The sequence below is a fragment of the Heteronotia binoei genome, chromosome 5 (genome assembly GCF_032191835.1).
Source record: "Heteronotia binoei isolate CCM8104 ecotype False Entrance Well chromosome 5, APGP_CSIRO_Hbin_v1, whole genome shotgun sequence".
Taxonomy (NCBI): Eukaryota; Metazoa; Chordata; class Lepidosauria; order Squamata; family Gekkonidae; genus Heteronotia; species Heteronotia binoei.
In genome coordinates, this window is record NC_083227.1 from 133,074,107 (window position 1) to 133,096,713 (window position 22,607).

The window sequence follows — 22,607 nt, forward strand, 5'->3', positions numbered from 1 at the left end:
TCTTGTTAAACATTAATTAATTTGTTTATTTATTTAGATTTAAACTAGATCAATAAGAAATCAGTTTTAAGGTGACAGCAATATTTAATTTCATTTTACCCAAGGTGATAACATCCATATTTGTTTTAAATAATTATATTTCCAACTTTGTTTTTTAAAAAAAAAAAGTGGGGAAAGTCATTATTTGTTTAGGTAAAAAATAAGTGCAATTCCTAAACCTTCAAGTATGAATTAGGCCAAATCCTGAAAGCAAGTATTAACTATTTACCATCCTAATTTGGCATGCTCTTTCCACTCTCCAGTTTACTAGCAGGCAGGGGCTTTTTTTGAGCAGGAACATACAGGAATGCAGTACTGGCTGGCTTGGCGGCAGGGGGTATGGCCTAACATGCAAATGAGTTCTTGCTGGCCTTTTCCTACAAAAAAGCCCTGTGTGAAACAATGGTGACATTAGGAGGTGTGACCTAATATGCAAATGAGGTCCTGCTGGGCCTTTTCTACAAAAAAAAAGCCTTGCTAGCAGGAGATAACTAAGAATCTGGAGAGAGTTTACTATTGGTCAGATTTTTCAAAGAATCTAAAAGATAGATTGGGAGATCTACTACTTGCACAGACTGATTGCTGATCAAGCCATTGTACTTGATTTACAACTACAGTCTCGAGATACATGCCATTGGCCCTCAGACTGCCATTTCTTATTCATATGTGGAATAAAAACAAGATGTCATAATAAGGTGGAAAAAATAAGGCTTTAATAATGAATCAGAAGATGTTTTTAAGTATAACATTAATAGAAAATCAGCTACTAACCATGGTGACTAAAGGTAATTTCTTTATTCAATTAGCAGTGAGCCTCCGAATAGATAGAGGTTTACAAGATTATGCATGGGATGGAGAAAGTAGAGAGAGAAGTACTTTTCTTCCTTTCTCACAATACAAGAGCTCGTGGGCGTTCAATGAAATTGCTGAGTAGTCGGGCTAGAATGGATAAAAGGACGTACTTCTTCACCCAAAGGGTGATTAACATGTAGAATTCACTGCCACAGGAGGTGGTAGCGGCTACAAGCATAGCCAGTTTCAAGAGGGGATTGGATAAAAATATGGAGCAGAGGTCCATCAGTGGCTATTAGCCACAGGATATTAGTGGAACTGTCTGGGGCAGTGATGCTCTGTATTCTTGGTGCTTGGGGGTGGGGAGGCAAAGTGGAAGGGCTTCTAATACCACTTGTGAACCTCCTGATGGCACTTGGGGTTTTTTTGGCCACTGTGTGACACAGACTGTTGGACTGGATGGGCCATTGGCCTGATCCAACATGGCTTCTCTTATGTTCTTATGAATACAAGTTGTGACAGGCCTTTCCCGCAAACTAAAGGGATCCGTACAGTCTCTTATAATTTTGGGAAACTAGGTTTGTTTTAAACTGTAAATCTTCCCCTCAGTAACAAGATGTTCTTAGGGTACCAAACTTTGGGTTCACTGCAAACAAGTAGAACATGGAGCTTGTCTAAGAAGCAGTTGCATATAATTAACAAGGAAGATTTATTTATTTACAGGCTGGATTTACAGAACAGATCAGCAACACAGGTATCTAGATAGTCAAAGGAGAAACCTGGCTGAAGCACCTAAGTTATGGTTTCAGAGTGTGGTATGAATTCTCTTTACCGCTTGCAGGTGCAAACAGGATTTCACTGACTAGTCACTAGGCTGGATCCATACATACAGGATTTCACCCACACCAACCTGCCCTTTCTCAGGAGTCAGACTGAATGGTAGGAAGTTTGCTCATCACCAGAGACAGGCCTAACTACTGGGTACTCTAGGGTTGCCAGATCTCTCCAGTGGAGGTGGAGGTCCTTCACTGCCAGGCCCCACAGCCCCACCACTGATCAACTGGCTGCCAGGGAAGATTAACCCAGACAAAGAGGAGGTCCAGCCAACAGTGCAGCAATGTGTCTATATCACTTCTGACATGACCCAGAAGTGATGCAATCAGATCAGTGACATCTGGTGTTTGGGAAAAACTCGATGATAGAAGCCAAATTTACCACAGAATTTTTGCCCAAATACCAGAACATCACCTGATGTTGCTGCATGATGGTGTCTGCTCTGGGCCACATCAGAAGTGATGAAGACATGTCACTGCAATGTTGGCTGGGCCTCTTTCCCACTCTCAGTAAGTCCCCCCCCCACCCCCGGCAACCCTAGGGTACTTTATCCTCTCCCAGAGTTACAGCTAAACCACTGCTATCATGCAGAGCTACCCTTCAGACTGTCTGTTCTTTTAATGAGGCCAGTACTGCTGTGCTTGTTTCCAATATTTCATCCCCCCCCCCCCCTTGAGAGATTTTTGGATGCTGGAGCTTAGGGATGAATCAGCTGAGTGGCTGTTTTTCCCTTCAGGGGCAGGACAGACTTCTGTCCATCATACAAGTGCTAAATGGCAACATCAAGTGAAGGTCTTGGCCTCTTTGAAGTATATAATGGCCCTCCAGGACAATTGGTTAATCTCTGTGTGAAACAGGATACTGGACGATAGACCACTGGTCTTATCCAAAAGCACTCTTATGTTCTTATATTCAGTGATGATTTCCCATCATTGTCAACCGCTGTTTATATTCCATTTGGATGGATCCTGATAATGTGATTAATTCTCAAGAAAGAAGATTGACATGAGCCTGAAATTATAGATCAATAAAATAGATATCCTAACAAAATAATATCTTAAACACTTCAAGTTTGAAGAATGGACTATATAATGGTGACAAACTAGCTGGCTGTTCAACCTTAGACAACTATTTTGAGCTTGTCCTGAGAAATTCATATAATTTAAAGAACTGGGGTTTTTTGATTTTTCACTGAATAGGGTTTCCTTTGATTCTATCAGAGAAGGTTTCTAGAAACTCTGATTGGTGTTTAATGTTAATAAATGTTATAATCCAACAAGATGACAGATTTTCAATAAAATGATTGTTATATTCCTGCATCTAGCAATATCAGTGTTTTCTATTCATACCTTTATTTTCAATTTTTTTAATTAAATGTTGTAATACCTGAAGTAATAGGACCATTAGTTTCTAGTTGGTTGGTGAGAGAAAATGTTCTGTGATTCTTTGTGCAGATTAAAAGTTAAATTTTAAAATGAATTTTACTTAAATCTATTTATTTATTTGATTTGATTTGATTTATATCCTGCCCTCCCCACTGGAGCAGGCTAATCTCTAATACATCTAACTCCACTGCCATGAAGGTTTTCATGTTGCTTGGACTTCAAATGCCAGTCCTGATCATGTGGTGAGTATACTGAAGAAGATACATTTGTTACTTATTGAGATGCTTAATTTCTGAGGAAGCTAGCTACAAGTTTCTTCATTAGTGTCTACAGTGACAGTGTCATTGGCCAGCTTCCAACAACCTGATTATTTACAGGCACGTTATTGGATCCATGGATGTCTTTCCATTAGATGGAGCCAAAGGCCACCAAAACGTCTGGGCTGCTCATACAGTCAATTGTAAATTGAATGTGTGTGATGGCTAACCTCACACCAGATTTTACCAATGATGTTTATGTTTGCAGTGCTGTTATTTAGATTTGCAGTGTTGAACCTGCATAGTTTTTTAACTGTTAGCGCCAATAAAAAATGCAATATTTAAAAAAGTAATCCCTCCTTTGTATATTGTGCTTCTTATTGGCAGTGCAGAGGGCTTAAACTGGAGTAACTTTGTGAAGGATTATATTGTCAGCGTAATAAGCTATAGTTTATAAAATAAAAGATGAAGGTATCTTTACAGCAGGGAAACAACTCTGAAAAACAACACTAAGTTAGAAATGTAAAGAAAAAAAAGTGTAAAATCACTTTAATTAAAAAAAACCTGCTGTTTTATAGGGGTTATTACATTCATTCTTGTCATCTGATGGATAAAATATTTAGTCATACAAAGGCAAGGAATACAGTTGCATCACATATGAGCCATGACTAGCAATTGCAAAGAAACATCCATACGCTATTACATTTGATTTTTCTAGAGTGGAATCCAATTACTTTGTAATAGACACTTGTAGAAATGGCATGGTGGCCAATAACTGAGAAAGCAGACTGCCAAAAAGTTTTGGTCATTGTTGGACTACCACATACATTTTAAAGTTACCTCCAGCTTTTAAAAGATACATTTTAGATCAAGAGGGTTTGGGTCAGATTTCAGCTCATGCCTACTTGTAGCTCATAGGAAGTCCACACCAGATGCAATTCTCTGGCATAATGAAGTTTCTTCAGTTTATATTCCATGTTAGTGACATCAAGTCCCTCCTCAAGGCTGTGACGTTGATTTGGCTCAGAAAGTGAAAAGTGCAGAAGACCCTTCAGGAGGAGCAAAGAAAAAAACCTGTCAATAGAAAGAACAGTAAAGGTTTCTTGGGGACAATTTCAGCCTCGTGCAGATAACTGATATTTTTTCTTGTTGTACACATAGTACAACGGTTGTATTATGGCAAGCTGGTTTTTACACATTTTTTGTAGCTTTCAAACAGTCCATGGAAATGCAAAAATTAGTTCCTGAGTACTTGGCCAGTGCTGCTGCAGTGGATGAAAAGATGACATTTATTTAACTCTTAGAAAAGAATGCAAAGCTGTTCCCCTACCCAACAGCAATATCTCACAGTTTAATTAACTTTTTCTTACTGTTGAATGAAAAGCAAACTGCAGTAAACTAGTCAAAGATTAACCCCAATTTGAGCCACTGAACGTGACTGACCCTCTCATTGTAACTAACAGCAAAGATCACCCTTGTTTTGTAGGAGACTGGTTCCATTTGTTGGCAGTTATCCAATACAAAGAATAGATCCACAGTCATTCTACACATTTTCGCTCAGAAGTCCCATTGAATTCAATAGATATTTCCAAATACAGTTTATAATTGATGGGGTTTGCATTTAATTTAATTGACTTAACACATTTTATTATTTTTGGATTGAGGTCATAATATGAAAGCTCTGTCCCATTGGTTTCAGGGAGGTTTACATTCTAGTAAATGTACTATCCTGAAAAGGATATTATAGCATTGGAGAAAGTCCAGAAAAAGGCAACTAGAATGATTAAAGAGCTGGAACACTATCCCTATGGTCCGGCCCTTACCCAGCCGAACCTGCCTGCAGTAATTGAGGCTGGGGGCCGTCTTTGCCCCTCCCGGAAGGAGGGAGGAGCAGCATCACCCGATATACGGGTGTTTTGCTGGGGCGGGGAATCGGGGCTTTATAAGCCTCAGTTCCCGCCCTCCAATCTACGCAGTTTTGTTTGGCTCTCTGGACGAGAGCCTTGTGCGTCGGGAGCGTCGCGGCGAGGGCCTGAGCGAGGAGCGGTTGGTCGGCTGGTCCCTTCGGTCCTTCCCTGGTCGGGCGGCGCGCGCGTCAGCTGATCGGCGCTGCGAGGCTGAATACTTCAGGGAGCAAGGGACCTGTGTTGGAGCGGTTGGGCGCGGCCCCAGCTTCGGCGGCTCCTTCCCGTTCGGGCGGCGCGTGCGGCCAGCGGATCGGCGCTGCGAGGCTGAGTTTTGCGCAGCGTCTTCGGGGGCCTGGGAGGTCTGGGCCAGGGGGGGCTTGCGCTGTAAGCCCTTTGGGCTGCGTGGGGCGCGGGCGTTAGTCGGAGCGAGGCCGTGTGGGGGAAAAGTCTGGTGGGCCAGGTAGAGGCCCGAGTAGAGGCCAGCGCGGCGCTGGGGCTTTGCAGGGCTGGGCTTCAGGCCGGCCACGCTGCCCTGTAAGGAGCGCAGCGTTCTTTAGCATTGGTAGTCGCAAGCGCTGGGCCAGTACTACGCAGTAGCCTCGTGGTTGGGGCCTACAGAAAGGGGTTTCTGCTGCCTATTGGGGCCTTCCTCACTCGGAGTTGGGTGGGTGAAGCACCCGGCCTCTTAGTGGTTGAGCCCTGCGGGTAGGTAATCCCATAACCCCCCCCCCCGTTTTTTCCTTTAGTTTCTGGCCACGTGAGTTTGAGCCTGCTGGGCTAGTGGTTGGGGTGGACCTCCTTCCTTGTGTGCAGAGGGTCGTCTCCTTCAGTCTAACCCTCCTTCCACCACATTGATTGTAAGGGAGTGCTGGGAGGGAACCCTTGAGGTGGGTTGCAGTCATTCCTAGGAGAGGGACAGTGGCTCAGTGGTAGAGCATCTGCTTGGTAAGCAGAAGGTCCCAGGTTCAATCCCTGACATCTCCAACTAAAAAAAAAAAAAAAGGGGGCCCAAGCTAGTAGGAGCGAAAAACCTCAGCTTGAGACCTTGGAGAGCCACTGCCAGTCCGAGTAGTCAATACTGCTTTTGGCCAGTGCCATAGAAGCATTCGAGATGGCTCCCAAAAAAGGTCAGGGCAAATCAAAGGGCAAACAGCCCGCCCGCCCACCTCGTGGGCGGGGCCAGCAGCAGCCTCCGGTGGAAGAACGGGCCGAAAGTGAGCAGGTGCGGATGGCCATTATGGGCCAGTTGGACGCCCTAGAGCAGGAGAGAGTCGCTAGGGGCGCTCCCATTTGGGAGGGACGCCGCCGGGCCTCAGGCCGGTCGGCCAGACTGACATTTGAAACAGAATTGCTCGCGCGTCTTTCTGCTTTACAGGGTGGGCCAGCAGAGACCGAAACGCCACTGGAACCGGACCAGGAGGAGGATCCGGAGGAGGGCCCATCGGGTGTGGCACCGGGCGGCGGCGTGCCTGGCGGCAGTGAGCTTCGCACCCCGGGTGGCGCCGGGGTCTTCACAGGTGATGGTGGTAAGCCCTTTTTTCAGCCAAGTCATGGGTGGCCGTGGGGCCCCATTCAACCTCCCCCCCCCACAGCCAGTCCAGGGTGGGGCATTTTGGGGTGTGGGGCAGCTAGGAGTCAGTGAGCAGTTGGGTCCTGTCCAGCCGTGGGCTTGGGGGTTTCACACACCTAGCCCGCTGCCCAGCTCCGTCATGCCTCCAGTTGGCCAGCAGGCAGGCGCCATCGCGCCACCTGCGGTTTCTACCCCCCCTCCACACCTGGCATTCCGCCGTGGGGTGGTCAGCAGTTGGCTCAGATGCAGGGGGCTTGGCCAGGGGCTCAGGGTAGTGGGTGGTTTTACCCACCTAACCCTTATGCCAGCATTCCCTTTCATGTTCTCCCATATGGGGATACCTCCTTACCCCTGGGTGACCATTTGACTGCCGCTACGCGGGAGAAAATTCTCCGCGGCGAATTTGTGGATGTCTTCAGCCTCCTATTCAGAGAGCTCGAAAAGAAGAATAAGGACAAGCTCGATGATAAGGAGAAGGAGAAACTGAAGAGGAGGAAAGTAGATAGATCTTGGGCGAACTGGTTGCCGGGATTTTTGATCTATGCTGGAGTCATTGCAAGAGCGCAGCCGGCCAGGGCGGCCGCCCTCTTTCAATATATCGACATTGTGTATCGGGCGTATACGGACTTCGCTGGTGCAGCATGGCTGCAGTATGACGAAGCTTTCCGGATGCGGGCCGCAGTTAATCCTGGTATGCCGTGGGACCAAATAAACCAGCAGCTGTGGTTGCAGCTGATGTCCCCGGCGAAACCAAATGCTGGGGACAGGTCCGATAGCGGCCATTTAGTGCTTAGGGGGCAACAACAGCAACAGTCTTCTACAGGGGCCCGCGTCACCGCGGGCCAGTCGGTTCAAACCCGGTTGCTTTGCTGGGAGTTCGCATCCAATGGTGCGTGTCCCAGGAAGCCCTGTAAGTTCCGGCATGAGTGCCCCCTCTGCGGTGGACCCCACGCACTGTCGGCCTGTAGCAGATCTAAGTTTAAGCCGGGCAGCAAGCGCCCTGGGGGTGGTGGGGGCGGGCAGAACCCCCCTGGTAAAGGGGCCCAGCCCCATCCGCCTGACGGCTCTCAATAAGTGGCTGAGCTTATACCCGTGCACAGCCGATGCTCGGTATTTGCGTGACGGGTTTAGCTTTGGTTTTCGGATTCCCTATCAGGGGCCTAGGGCCCCCTTTTTGGCTACCAATCTGCGTTCTGTTGTTGGACTCGAGCACGTGGTACGGGAAAAAATAGCTAAAGAATGTCGGGAAGGAAGGGTCCTGGGACCTTTCGATGCACCACCGGTTCCCACGTTGAGGGTATCGCCCTTGGGGGTGGTTCCCAAGAAGGTGGCGGGTGAATACCGTATTATTCACCACCTTTCGTACCCCAGGGGAGCATCGGTAAACGATGCTATTCCCGAGGAATTATGCTCGGTGCGTTATACCTCCTTTGACCAGGCGGTCAAAGTGCTGCGCTCCTGCGGGATCGGGGTGGAGATGGCGAAGTGCGACATTAAGTCCGCTTTTCGCCTCTTGCCTGTTCACCCCGGGGACTTTGAGCTACTTGGGTTTTGCTTTGAAGGAAAATTTTATATGGATCGGGCTTTGCCGATGGGTTGCTCGATTTCTTGCGCAGCGTTTGAGCGCTTCAGTTCCTTTTTGGAATGGGCGCTCAGGCACAAGACCGGGGTTAACGCTACGGCGCACTACCTGGACGACTACCTTTTTGTAGGTCCAGCGGGGTCCGAGCAATGCGCTGATTTGCTGAACGCATTTCAGGAATTAGCCCTCGAACTCGGGGTGCCCTTGGCACACGAGAAGACTGAGGGGCCAAGCACAGTCCTCACCTTTTTGGGCATTGAGCTTGACACTCTGCAGCAAACGTCACGTTTGCCGGAGGCCAAGGTCGCCGACCTTAAGGCCAGGCTGGCTACTTTGAAGGGGCAGCGGAAGGTTTCACTGCTGGAACTACAACAGGTTGTGGGCCACCTCAACTTTGCCTGCAAGGTGGTGGCCCCAGGTAGGGCCTTTTGTAGGCGCCTTTGTGACGCTATGGGCCGGCTGCGCCTCCCCCATCACAGGGCCCGCGTTACTTCTGGAATGCGAGCAGACTTGGAGGTCTGGGAGGAGTTTTTGGAATCTTTCAATGGCGTTTCTTTCTGGAGGGAGGTTTTGAAGGTAGAAGCTGAGCTTCAGATTTCTTCGGATGCCTCCGGTGCCAATGGTTTTGGGGTATTTTTTAGAGGACATTGGTGCGCGGAGCAGTGGCCCGCGGAATGGTTGGACAGCGGGCTCTGCAGGGACCTGACGTTTCTGGAATTTTTTCCCATCCTGGTGGCCGTTTGGCTCTGGGGGGAGCAGCTGGCCAACCATTCGATCCTCTTTTGGTGTGATAACTTGGCGGTCGTCCATGTTATCAATTCTTTATCTTCTAAATCCGTGTTAGTTATGAATTTGGTTAGGTCCTTCACCCTGCGTTGCCTCCGGTTGAATATTTTATTCCTGGCTAGGCACGTACCTGGGGTATGTAACGGGGTGGCGGATGCTCTGTCTCGCCAACAGATGGAGCGTTTTCGAGAACTGGCCTCAGAAGCAGATCAATGGCCAGCGAAAATGCCAGAGGAACTGTGGCGTCTTGGGAAAAGGAAGCCGGTAGGGCCATTCAGTTGGCACTAGCTCCTAGCACCAGGAAGGCGTACGACAGAGCGTTCAATCAATTTCGGGAATTCAGAAGTGCGGCGGCACTGCCTGACCTTTGGCCGTTTCCTGTGGAGCACATTATGCATTTCTGTGTGCACCAGAAGGAAAGAGGCCTGGGACTGAAATCCATTCGGGGCCAACTTGCAGCATTGGCTTTTGCTAGCAAGGCCCGCGGTTTCCCTGAGTATACTGGCGATTTTAGGGTTAGAAAAATGCTCGAGGGTTGGGCCCGGGAGCGGACCCGGCGGGTGGATGATAGGCAACCTATATCCCCGTCTGTTCTTCGAGGGTTGTTTGGGGGTTGGCCCTGTGTTTGTTCCTCCCCCTTTGAAGCAGCGTTGTTTCATGCTGCCTCTCTGTTGGCCTTTTTTGGGGCCTTGCGTGTAAGCGAGCTGGTGGTTCAGTCCAAGGCTGATACCTCTGGGAGGGCGCTCCAATCCAAGGATATCAAAATTTCTAACAATCAGCTTGTCCTGACAATTCGCCGGTCTAAGACGGACCAAAGGCAGAGGGGCTCTGTCATCACAATCGGTATGTGCTCCATTCAGGACTTATGTCCGGTCAGGGCTGTCCGGCGTTACATTCGTGTTAGAGGGAATGTTGAAGGCCCCTTTTTAAGGCATGCCGACGGCTCCCCTCTCACCAAATATCAATTTTGGAAGATCACGAGTAAGGCTCTGGCCAGGTTGGGTTTACAAGGCTTTAAATTTGGAACGCATTCCTTTAGGATTGGGGCGGCCTCCACAGCCGCTTCTATGGGTTATACGCCCTCGGCCATTCAGCATATAGGCCGATGGCGGTCGTTGGCTTACAAAACGTATGTTCGCCCTTTGGTCACCTAGATGGAGGTGGGGGGCCTGGTGGGGTTGTATTGTGGTTACTGTTTGTTGACAGTTCTTTGTCTTTTCAGGTGCTGGTGCGCGTGGTGAGAGACGTCGCGTTCTCATCTGCGGGCACAGCATGGTTTTCTGGGCTGCCCATTTCGCCAGACGGTCTTCAGTGGGCACCCAGCTTGGCCTCAGTGCGTGGGCCACTGTGGATTGGCTGGGTCGTCGGGGGCTGCGCTGGCCCGGGATCATGCCCCTGCTTTTCAAGGAATGGAAGGCAGCACCTCCACACATTCTGGTCGTCCACTTAGGTGGGAACGACTTGGGGCTGCTGCGTGGGAAGGCTCTATCCCAGCAGGCCTTGGCTGACCTCCGGGAAATTCGGCGGAGGTGGCCTGGTGTTATCTTGGTTTGGTCGGCAATTTTGCCGCGTAGAGTGTGGAGGCATGCCATTTCACCGGGCGGGGTGGAACGAGCCAGGCGAAAAGCTAATCGGGCTATTCAGAAAGCCATGGAAGGGGGACTAGGAATCTTTCTCCCGCATCCGGCCATACGGGTCGAGCAAGTTGACCTGTATCGGCCGGATGGTGTTCACCTTTCTGATTTGGGTAACCGGGCCTTTTTAGACGAAATTCGGCAGGGGGTGCGGTTGGCTCTGGGCCAACCGTTGGGGCACTAATGCCAAAGCAGAGGCTTGACATTGGCGGTGGCTAGAGGAGGTTGGCCACAGGGTTTCCCAGGGGAGCACCTATGGCCTAGCACCGTTGGTGCGGTGGTCTGTATGAACCGTAGATGGGCTACACGGCTCAGTGCGGGGATTGCAGATCACAGGGAGCCTCACCTGGGCGGATCTTTCCACGGGGATTGATGCCGGCTCGGATGGTGGTAGCTCGAGGCCTGGCCGCTCAGCTACAACCCGAATTTGGCGGGCTTGTGCTGGGGGCAGGGTGGCTCGCCCTTTGGACAAGGCGGGGTCCGGGGTTGACCCCAGGGCTTGTCTGGTCAGGTTTTCACCCCTCCTGCCAGTTACAGTTATTTAATGTTTTAATAAAGCGGCCCGGTTTTAAACCCAACACTTGTGTCTGCTTCTTCATTCCGACTGGGGGGGCAAGAAGAAAGGTTGAAACGCTTGGGACTCTTTAGCTTGGAGAAACGTCGACTGTGGGGTGACATGATAGAGGTTTACAAGATAATGCATGGGATGGAGAAAGTAGAGAAAGAAGTACTTTTCTCCCTTTCTCACAATACAAGAACTCGTGGGCATTCAATGAAATTGCTGAGCAGACAGGTTAAAACGGATAAAAGGAAGTACTTCTTCACCCAAAGGGTGATTAACATGTGTAATTCACTGCCACAGGAGGTGGTGGCGGCCACAAGTATAGCCACCTTCAAGAGGGGTTCAGATAAAAATATGGAGCACAGGTCCATCAGTGGCTATTAGCCACAGTGTGTGTGTATATATAAAATTCTTTGCCACTGTGTGACACAGAGTGTTGGACTGGATGGGCCATTGGCCTGATCCAACATGGCTTCTCTTATGTTCTTATGTTCTTATGACATTAGAATTCTCTAGTTTTAGAATGAAAAAGTTTTAGAACCAAAAAAATCTTGTTATGAAGCTGACCTGGAAGTCAAGGATTTTTCTCCGCTTGGCCTCTTATGGCTTTGAGTGAAAGTTCATATCCAAGAAACACGGCAGCACACATTGGGAATCCACGCACTGCATTCACTGTGAACCCCCTAAAAAAGACCTGTTCAGAACAAGGTAGAAAAGTTTACTCCAAAAGGACCCATCATTTTGTTTGCTTTTTAAACAGAAAACACTATTCTAAATAAAAATGGGAATGGGAATGCTGAATATGAATCTGATGTGGAAGTGCTATAAAAGAGCTTATGCTGAATGTTTTTCTAGTTCCCTGCACTCGTTGACAAAAATGATAAAACGCCACCACATTGGGATATGAAAGGCATCCCAAGATTGGCTAGGACTGGAACAAACAGCTGAAGCGCATGCACGGTGCATTTCCAGGCCATCTGAGTGGCCAAGGTGCACCATGCACATGCTCCGCATAAGCAGGAGCAGTATAAATGCTCCTCTAAGCATGTGCACAGCCTAGACCTATCATGGGCACAGTATGATTGCCCTAACACAGTGGTGTCAAACATGCAGCCCAAGGGATGGATCAGGCCAGTAATCAACTCACTGTCATCTTCTGCCATCTCTTTCTCTTGCTTCCTTCTGCATCACAGTGTGCTTTGCCGGCCTTGCTCAATCACACAGGAACTACATAGCGAAGCCTCTATTTTCTTCATTGGCTGACCAGCACATGAAGCAACATGTACAAAAACTTTCAGTGCCCGCCCATTTCATGTTTTCCCCTTGGTCTCTGGCTCAAAGCACTGACCATGAGATTTCTGTAATGAATGTCAATACATCAAAAGTAGGTTTGCAACACACCTGAACAACACCTGAACAGCATACTCAAGAATGCTACAGCACAGACATTTTCTCCAGATTTTGAAGCAAAAAATCAGAGCAAGAGGTGTCAGTTATCAGAAACTGTTAAATAAACAAAATGTTGCAAGAGTACTAATCTTTTAGGCATATTAAATTTTTAACAATTTATTTTAGGCATTTTTAACAATTTATTTTAAATTGTTAAAAAAAATCTTTAATTGTCTTTGTGTTCTTTATAAAGTTTATATCTCTGCTACCTGGCATTACATTTTATGACATACGTGCCCGGTCAGGTCTCATTTATGTCAGATCTGGCCCTCATAACAAATAAGTTCAACACCCCTGTCCTAACATTGTTACTCAAAGAGCTTTGTGTTTCCTTTTAAAGCAGAAACACCCAGGCAGAGCTTTAAGGAGCTGTAATCTTGACCAATAATATGGAATGCGAGTGAACAAAGAAGAAACTCCACTCAAGAAATGCAATTTAAAGTGTTTACTTAAAATACTGTAGGTGTTGTGATACAATCACTCTCTTTACACATAAATTTAGGCACACACACAAGACCTGAAAAATAAAGGGGTGAGGAATAGTAGAGACCAAGGGAAGGACACACAAGGGCTATATGACCTTTCCTGAAGCTGAAGGACCTCCGTGGAAACAAAGAAGGTGGAAGCAAGCATGGCCAGCGTAGCCTGCTGCAAAAGACCCGATAACAGGGTATACCAGGGGATGCAAACTGTCAAGAGTGCCAAACAGAATTGGGACTCCGTACCTCAGGAGTTATAGGGTTGGGAGGGGGAAGTGTCTCAGCAGGGGTTTGATAGCGGGGATTTACAATAGGTGTCCGGAGATAAAACAAAAGGTGAAAATTGTACCTGTGTAGCTGCTCAGGAAGGGTAAGTGACAATTTGGTTTTGATATCCCCAGGAAACAATACAATAACTCCATAAAGGGATAACATGACCGTATATTGACAAAGACGGGGTAAAGATGAGTCACTGGAAGAGGGGCGACATTGAAGAGATTATTTGTCAGCTATCATTCACACTGGCACATTCCAATGTTTTTCCATGGAGTCTGATTAAGTAGTGGTTGGTGCGGGGGGAAGAAGGTCACTCAGAGGCATACCTTATCCTATGCAGCCCAGCCTTCCAATATGGAGCTTTCCTGGTCTCCATCTTGGGGACTTTTAGGGGCACACAGACTAGATTGAGGGAGCCCCATGTGCTTTAGGACTACCCTCTATATGCGGCAGCACTCTGGTTTCAACATGTGTATTCCTGGGCTGCAATCACACACACTAAATAATGCACTTTCAATCCACTTTCATTGCACTTTCCAACTAGATTTTACCGTGTGAACTGGCAAAAACTAGTTGGAAAGTGCTTTGTAACTGGATTGAAAGTGCATTATTTAGTGTGTGTGACTGCACCCTGGAGTGGCTTTTTCAAAGTTGAGAGACTGCTGGGGCAAATCCTGAGTGTGATTGCATCCTAAATTTTAACCCACAGGCACAGTCTGACATTTTAAAAGAGAAATCTATTACAAAAGGAAAATCACAAATCCACAGCGCATGTAAAAAGGCAAAAAGCAAAAACTTTATTAAAAACGCAAAGGTAGTTTGAAGAAAAGGATAACCAAAATGCTGAAGAGATTGGAGCAGCTTTCTTATGAGAGCAGGCTAAAGAGTATCTGCCTTTTTAGTTTGGAAAGAAGACCACTAAGGCAGAATGTGATAGAAATAAATTTAAGCACATGGTGAAGAAAATGGGCAAAAACAGCTTCTTCTCTAGGGTTGCCAAGTCCAATTAAAGAAAAATCTGGGGACTTTGGGGGCGGAGCCAGGAGACTTTGGGGGTGGAGCCAGGAGACACTGGGGGTGGAGCCAGGAACAAGGGTGTGACAAGCATAATTGAACTCCAAGGGAGTTCTGGCCATCACATTTAAAGGGGCAGCACACCTTTTCAAATGCCTTTCTTCCATAGGAAATAATTAAGGATAGGGGCACCATCTTTTGGGGCTCATAGAATTGGACCCTCTGGTCCAATCGTTTTGAAACTTGGGGGGTATTTTGGGGAGAGGCACTAGATGCTATACTAAAAATCTGGTGCCTCTACCTCAAAAAATAGCCCCCCAGGGCCCCCAATACCCACGGATCAATTCTCTATTATTCCCTATGGGAATCATTCTCCATAGGGAATAATAGAGTGCCCAGTATACATTTCCCTCCCCCCCACACACTTTCTAAAGGGAGGGAGGGCCTCCATACCAAGGAATCTCCCTCCCTCTCTCTCACACACACACACAAATACTTACTTGGTCTTCTTCCGGAGAACTGTGCCTGCTGAGAAAACGAAAGCAAAGAAGGGAGGGGCCGTTCTCCGAAGCCCTTCCTGTTTCCTCCTTCCTGCCCAGCCTTAAAGGGACAGGGATTTTACAAACTGCTCAGGAGCTCTACAACAGGAGCTCTATAGGTATGTTCTCCCCCCCTCCACCCCCCCCCCCGCTTCTCAATTTTTGAAGACCGGGAGATTAAGCTGGGAACCCAGAAGTCTCCCGCTAAAGCGGGGGGATTGGGAACCCTATTCTTCTCCCTCTCTTGTCACCTTAAAACATGGAGGCACCCAATAAAATTGATGGGCACATTCTGGACTGACAAAAAGAAATCCTTCTTAACTCAGTAACAGAATTAATTGTGGAATTGCCAGTGACTGGCGATAGTGATGGCCACTAAATTGGAATTAGACAGATTTGTGAGGTCTATTTTCAGAGGCAGGAAACTTCTAAATACCAGTGCTAATGTGCAACATCAGGGGAAGGCTCTGGCCTCTGTGTCCTGTTTGTTAGCCCTACATAGAAAACCATTGGCTACTGTGTGAAATACGACGCTGTGTGAAACAGGATGCTAGGCTATTTGGACCTCTGGCCTGATCCAGAAGGGTCTGACATGGCAAAATGAAAATAAAAAAGCTTATATATTGAATCCAGATGCACTTAAGCTTGCAACTACTTTTGTGTTTCCCTTAGCACCACTGTATAGTTTAAATTATTGGGGGAGACAAATTTAAGCATCCAGGTGAAATGAAATCTTTACGACTGGCTAAAAGACACAATTTCCAGACAAAGAAAGAGCTAACATTTAGTCAAAGAAATAATCCAAATGAGTTGCAGTCTGCTGCATCTCTGTGCCCCAGAACTGACTTACAGTCTCTTCTCTTTCCCTTCCAACTCTGTCTTGCTCCTTGCCCCCCAGTTTATGAGCAAATCAAAGAAGTTTCCTTCTTTTTGCTCCATATGCATGTAAGGTGTTGCACATACGCACACTAACTCTCTCTATCCTGTGTTTCACCTTTTGCACATGCTGCCACTCTCAGACCAACTAGACTCCTGCGCTTCTAATCACTGCCCGTCTTGCTTGCCGACTCTCCCTCACTCACATACTTCACCTATCTCTATGTCTCTCATCCTCCTACCAAACTGACAAGTGGACTGTTCAAGTCAACACTTCCACAAGCACAACACAAAAAGCTCACTGACTGCAAAAACAAGTGTAGGAAGCAGAATAAATCAGACAGTTACTTCTCTAGACTTTCTGTACTCCTGTATTTGAGAAAGATCATCTGTTACATGTACACACTATGTTTTTTGTCTCTCTCCGGCTTATTTCTCAGTACTAACATTCTTAGATGTGCAGACTGATTCACAAATGTTTTGTTGTCACAAACACCTAGCAGATTGGGCTGTGGCTTAGCAAAAGCCATCTAGTGAGGTTGTTCATGGTTGAAATAAGTTTTTACATAAGCATCCAAATTCAGCACCCTAAACTTCTCTAGCCCTTTGCTTTGTATGTGTGTATTTAAACCCAAAGCTAAACATTAACTTATATTTTAAACAATCTCAGTAATTTATATTTAATATTAAAACAGATACATAGACTTACAACAGATACACAGACTTACCATCATGTCATGAATGCCTACAATAATGTTATTTGAGTCATTTCTGTAGTATACTACATAAAGTGGCAAGTTTTGACTGAGGACAGAGATTAAATTGTTTTACATAGATGTGTGAATGCCAATAACCAATGAAAGGGGGAGGAGGCCACATGGGGGGCAGTGGTGCAATTTAAATAACACAAAGGGGTGGCCCTGAGATGGGGCAAGGGCCCCCCAAAACCTGTCAGAGGGCCAGGCCCTGCTGTGGCAACTATGGTGTCTGGAAACTGCTCCAGGCCAGGAGAGTCTCCCGTCACCAAGCCAGGCTTGGCTCCAAATCTCCAGGTCCAGCTGCAGTGATGTCTGGGCCCAGAGCAGCTCCTGGACTCAGCCACCACCATGGCTAGGTGCTCAGCAACTCTCAGATTCAGCAACTGCAGTAGCCAGGCCAGGAGCAGCTCCCAGACACCTTTGCTACTGGCTCTGGTGAAGGAAAAGAAAAAGATATTGGATTTATATCTCGCCCTCCACTCCGAAGAGTCTCAGAGCGGCTCACAATCTCCTTTGCCTTCTTCCCCCACAACAAACACCCTGTGAGGTGGGTGGGGCTGGAGAGGGCTCTCACAGCAGCTGCCTTTTCAAGGACAACTTCTGCCAGAGCTATGGCTGACCCAAGGCCATGCTAGCAGGTGCAAGTGGAGGAGTGGGGAATCAAACCCAGTTCTCCCAGATAAGAGTCCGCACACTTAACCACTACACCAAACTGGCTCTCCACACCAAACTGGCTCCACACCAAACTGGAAGGTAGGTAAGTCCTCTAGGCTTGCTCAAAGAATAACATTTTACTGGGAAAAATTTAAATCCCCCAATTTTTTTTTAAAGATTGCAGATTTTGCTGCAAATGTGGGTGAGGGGTCCCCAAGTTTGCAGGAATATCTGTTTAGAGTCAGTGTAGCCCTGATTAGCAGATTTAGATATCCACAGATAGGAGGCAACCTTTTCTATTAGCTATAAGGCTGGCATGCAGAGATAAAAGATAGGGGAGATACAAGGTGAAATGGCACGCCCAAATTATCTGGCAGCAAGTGCTGCTATATATTTGCACTCCAAAAGCATATTTATTTATTTCATTTATATACTGCCTTCTCTGCAAATAGGCTCAGGGTAGGTTCCATCATAAAACCACACAATAAAATCCATTCAGTAATTAAAATACAGTTAAAAATCAGAACATCAGCATTAAAACTAAACTGTGCCTTGACAGATATCCACCCAATTGGGCCTAGGGTTGCCAGGTCTTACCTTGCTCCAGGTGAGATGTGATGACATCACCTGGAAATGACGTCATCACACTACGCACATTGCAGAGGGGGGTGCTCTAGCACTTGGAAAAAATTTCTATGGTTATCATGGAGTTTTTTCCAAACGCTAGAGCATCTCCTCCCCGCAATGTGTTCGGTATAATTATTTAATTTAATTTTTAGATTTAAATTTAACACACCTACTGATTAAAATATAAAAACACCATAAAAGCATACAGTATAAAAGTCTTAGGGCAGTTCAACATATCAACAAACCGGCATAGAAAGGCATGGCCACACAGCAGTGTACAGGCCAATATCTGGCAGCATAGCACAATCACAGTGATGGTAATAGGGTTGCCAAGTCCAATTCAAGAAATATCTGGGGACTTCGGGGGTGGAGCCAGGAGACATTAGGGTTGGAGCCGGGAGCAAGGGTGTGACAAGCATAAATGAACTCCAAGGGAGTTCTGGCCATCACATTTAAAGGGACGGCACACCTTTTCAATTCCTTCCTTCCATAGGAAATAATGAAGGATAGGGGCACCTTCTGTTGGGGCTCATAGAATTGGACCCCCTGGTCCAATCTTTTTGAAACTTGGGGGGTATTTTGGGGAGAGGCACTAGATGCTATACTGAACATTTGGTGCCTCTACCCCAAAAACAGCCCCCCTAGAGCCCCAGATACCCGCAGATCAATTCTCCATGATTTTCTATGGGAATAAATCTCCATAGGGAATAATAGAGTTCCTAACAGACATTTTCCTCCCCTCCCCCCGCTTTCTGATGACCCTGAAGTGGGGGGAGGGCCTCCAAACCAGGGGATCCCCTGCCTCCACCTGGGGATTGGCAACCCTAGATGGTAGAAATATTGGAGAGACCAGCTAATAACAAGAGGACACCCGCCAGATCAATTAATTATGCCACTTCTGGGTGATGTCATCATGCCAGGCACATCAGGACACACTGGCACTCTTTAGAGTTGGGGCCCCAAAATTGGGGGAATCCCCACCCCCGGTTGGAGGCCAGGAACCCTAATTGGGTCCAAGTGGTCACTTTCCCACATTACCAATTAGCCTGAATTAAATCCTGTGCAGAGTCACATTATCTCTGTCCAGTTAAGTATGGATATGGCTTCCCATAAAGAAAAAAGCACAAATTACTCTTATGACTGAAAGACCAAGTCAGCAGCTTGGATCTACCAGAACTTTTCCATGGGTGGAAGGATTTCCCCTTGCATATCATGGCTTTCTCACCTCTGCTATCTTACTGCAGCTCAACAGGCCATGAAGGTGACAGCCACCCTTTGTTGCTTTCTCTGTAGCACCTGGTATTAAAATTTGTAATGCCTTTGGATAAGGAAGAGTTATTTAGCTATCTTCCATGAATTTCTCTATTCCTTTCTCAAAGCTACCTAAGCCAGTGCCATCACTAGACCTTATGGCAATAAATTCATACATTAAAGTTACTTTTGATTTTCCCTTTATAAATAAAATTAATTATGCTATTTAAAATTAAAAATACGTCTGTAACTATGACAATTAGCCAGCATGCAATTTATGATCATATTAAATCCTAATATAAAAATTATATTATTTGGTACTGCTTACCTTTAGACCATCCTTATGATAGCTTTGGGAGATACAGTCAATTACTCCTTTGTATTTCTTGAAATAAACCCCATCTGCTTGAAGACGACTCTTCACAACATCCATAGGAGTAGCGGTTCCCCAAGATATTGCTCCTAAGAAAAAAGAGAGGAAAGTATTGACCAATATACACAATAAAACATTCCAAATGGTATAACCTTTAGAGAGATCTCCATGGGATGGAGAAAGTAGAGAAAGAAGTGCTTTTCTCCCTTTCTCACAATACAAGAACTCGTGGGCATTCGATGAAATTGCTGAGCAGACAGGTTAAAATGGATAAAAGGAAGTACTTCTTCACCCAAAGGGTGATTAACATGTGGAATTCACTGCCACAGGAGGTGGTGGCAGCCACAAGTATAGCCACCTTCAAGAGGGGTTTAGATAAAAATATGGAGCACAGGTCCATCAGTGGCTATTAGCCACAGTGTGTGTGTATATATAATTTTTTTTGGCACTTTGTGACACAGAGTGTTGGACTGGATGGGCCGTTGGCCTGATCCAACATGGCTTCTCTTATGTTCTTATAAAGGTATAATAACCATTATTAAATTTTCAATTATAATTTAAGGTAAAAATAAGGTATTCAATTATAACTTAAGGTAAAACGAACAGAGCTAATAGAGTTCTAAGTAACATCACAATTTGTGTTGGTGACACTCAGGGGTCATTTTGTAGAAAAATAGGTGGTGGAGCTCATCCAGGCATTGTTATGCAGCTGCACCTACTATTCAATGAACAAGGTGGGAAGGAGGAGGTGGAACTCTCAGAAGCTGTGCTCCTGTGAGCTCCCACTGAATCCGAGGTCTGGTGACACTGTTTCTATATCCAGGATGTCAAATATAAGGCTTTTCAGGTGCTTTGGATTTCCCAGGATAGTCTATAGTACCCAGCTACATGTTATGTACATCATATTAGTTTCAGGGCAAAGTTGTCACTGCTCTGGATAGAGTAGCCATGTTTCCTTCATTTTGTGAGCACCTGATTAAAGGGAATTTAGTTGCCTATGCTTGGTGACTGGCAGAGCAGTTACTATGTCAAGCGCTGTTCTGTCAGCAACCCTTGGACTTCACTGCTTGCTCCTCCATCATGCAGGCCTATGAAATACCAGCAGTGATCAGGAGGATTATGCCTCCTGAAGAGCCTTCCCTCCCACTTGCTAGGGCATGACTGTGCATACAGGGAGGGAGGATGTCTCAGTCTTTTCCCACAGTGAATTCCATGTCAAAGACAGCTAAATTCAATGAGGAACATGGGGTGGAACCACACCTCAATGAAACAAACATAGCTGTAGAACAATCCACATATTCAACAGTGTCATGCACCAATATATCTAGTACTCAATGTGGCCCCATCTTTGAATACTTAAATCCATAGACAGGCCATGTAGAAAGAAGGGACATTGCCTCACCAACCTGAGGGACCCCCAGGTTTTCAGGGAAATGTGAAAATTTAAAAATCAGGGGATTTAAATCCTTCCTCCATGAGAAACACAGACAATGATTCCACGCTGGCCCACCAGCATCTACGGTCCTTGCAGCATGTGAGAAATGCTGGAGGTGAGGGCATTGTGTAAGCCAAAATGCCCTCAAAACGAGGTTGGGGAATTGATAGGTGGGCACCTATGGCTCAAAAAGGATCTAGAATCTATGTATACAGAATTCCACTTCCAGAAATTATTGCTTAAATTCACCAAGGACACTAATTAAATAAAAACAATTAAAAATTGATTGTAGGAAAATATAGAACACACATACAAGATGATGGATACATACAACACACATACAGTCCTAATAAAAATAGAAAGAAATGCATAGAGGTAACATAAGGATGGACAAACGATGATAATTACCGATCATAGTCTTCAAGGAAGGCTCCAATGGCGATGAACAAGGACTAGGGGGAAGGGACCCTCAACTGATCAGGAATCGGGGATGTATCTAGACAGCGGAACTGGGGTACTGCTAGGTGCACACCTGTGGGGAGCTGGGTCCCAGGTTATAAGGACTACCTTGAGCCCTTAGGAGATGGGAGGTACAGGGGCGGATGACAGTGGTCAGCTGGTACATGACCTCAGAAAAGGGGAGGCTCCACAATGACCATAAGGGCTGGACTTATGCAGTAGCCAATAGCCAGTTTATTGGGGGCACCTGATTGGATGCCCATATCTGGTCAATGAGCAGGCTTGGCCCTGGTTGCTTGATTGGACTTCTAGTTAACAATGGGCCAAAGGGGGAGGCTCCAGGATGACCATTAAGGGAAAGAATGGGAGAAATTATTGGGGTGGGAGTGATTAAAACTATCAAACTTATCTAAAAAGGTGACAATAGATGGCCAAATTAATAATAATAATAATAATAATAATAATAATAATAATAATAATAATAATAATAATAATAATAATAATAAATTTATTTTTATATCCCGCCCTCCCCCGCCAAAGGCGGGCTCAGGGTGGCTTACAGACATGGCATTCCATGATTCAGATAAAACAATATACACAACAATTTAAATATAATCAGTTACATAAATAATTAAATAAAATAGATAAAATAGGTGCTATAAATACTATAAGTTATGATGTCCACAAGATGGCTAGGTAACTACACGTCAGTTTAGCCGGGTTCTATTGCTACCTAAGGTAACACCCGGTCTATACAAAGGCACTTGGCTCTAGGTGAAGATGTTTTTCCTCTTCTTCATTCCTCTGCTGGCACCAGTCTTTGTCTTGGGTTCCGTTAGACAAAGGCTTAGGCAGTCTGGCAGGATCCAGGCCTAAGATAAGCTTGATGGCTTTATGCATAGGTGACATCTGTTGAGTATGTGTTCGTCTCGCTTTGCTGTAATGGAGTCTGGCACTGCAGGAAGATAGCTGCTGGTGATGTTATCCTTCCCATATGGATTCTGTGGTCAAGGCTGGAAACTGCTTGCCTGGACAGTTTCTGGTGGCGCGCCTTCTTCCGCTGCAACGG

At 46.1% G+C, this 22,607-nt stretch overlaps 2 protein-coding genes across 2 annotated transcripts in view; one reads left to right on the plus strand and one right to left on the minus strand.

Annotated features, from left to right (window-relative positions):
* LOC132572884 (membrane protein BRI3-like) overlaps positions 1-6,802 on the plus strand; it is a 418,468-nt gene extending 411,666 nt beyond the window's left edge. Inside the window, exon 2 of the mRNA XM_060240433.1 lies at positions 6,792-6,802. The gene's annotated coding sequence lies outside the window, so the exon portion shown is untranslated. The remainder of the gene's footprint in view (positions 1-6,791) is intronic.
* Positions 3,841-22,607, minus strand: part of SLC25A48 (solute carrier family 25 member 48) — a 68,127-nt gene continuing 49,360 nt past the window's right edge. Inside the window, exons 6-8 of the mRNA XM_060240432.1 lie at positions 19,600-19,733; positions 11,916-12,042; positions 3,841-4,381 (exon numbers count right to left, since the gene is read on the minus strand). Coding sequence (XP_060096415.1) covers positions 11,923-12,042; positions 19,600-19,733 — 254 coding nt within the window. The 3' untranslated portion in view covers positions 3,841-4,381; positions 11,916-11,922. The remainder of the gene's footprint in view (positions 4,382-11,915; positions 12,043-19,599; positions 19,734-22,607) is intronic.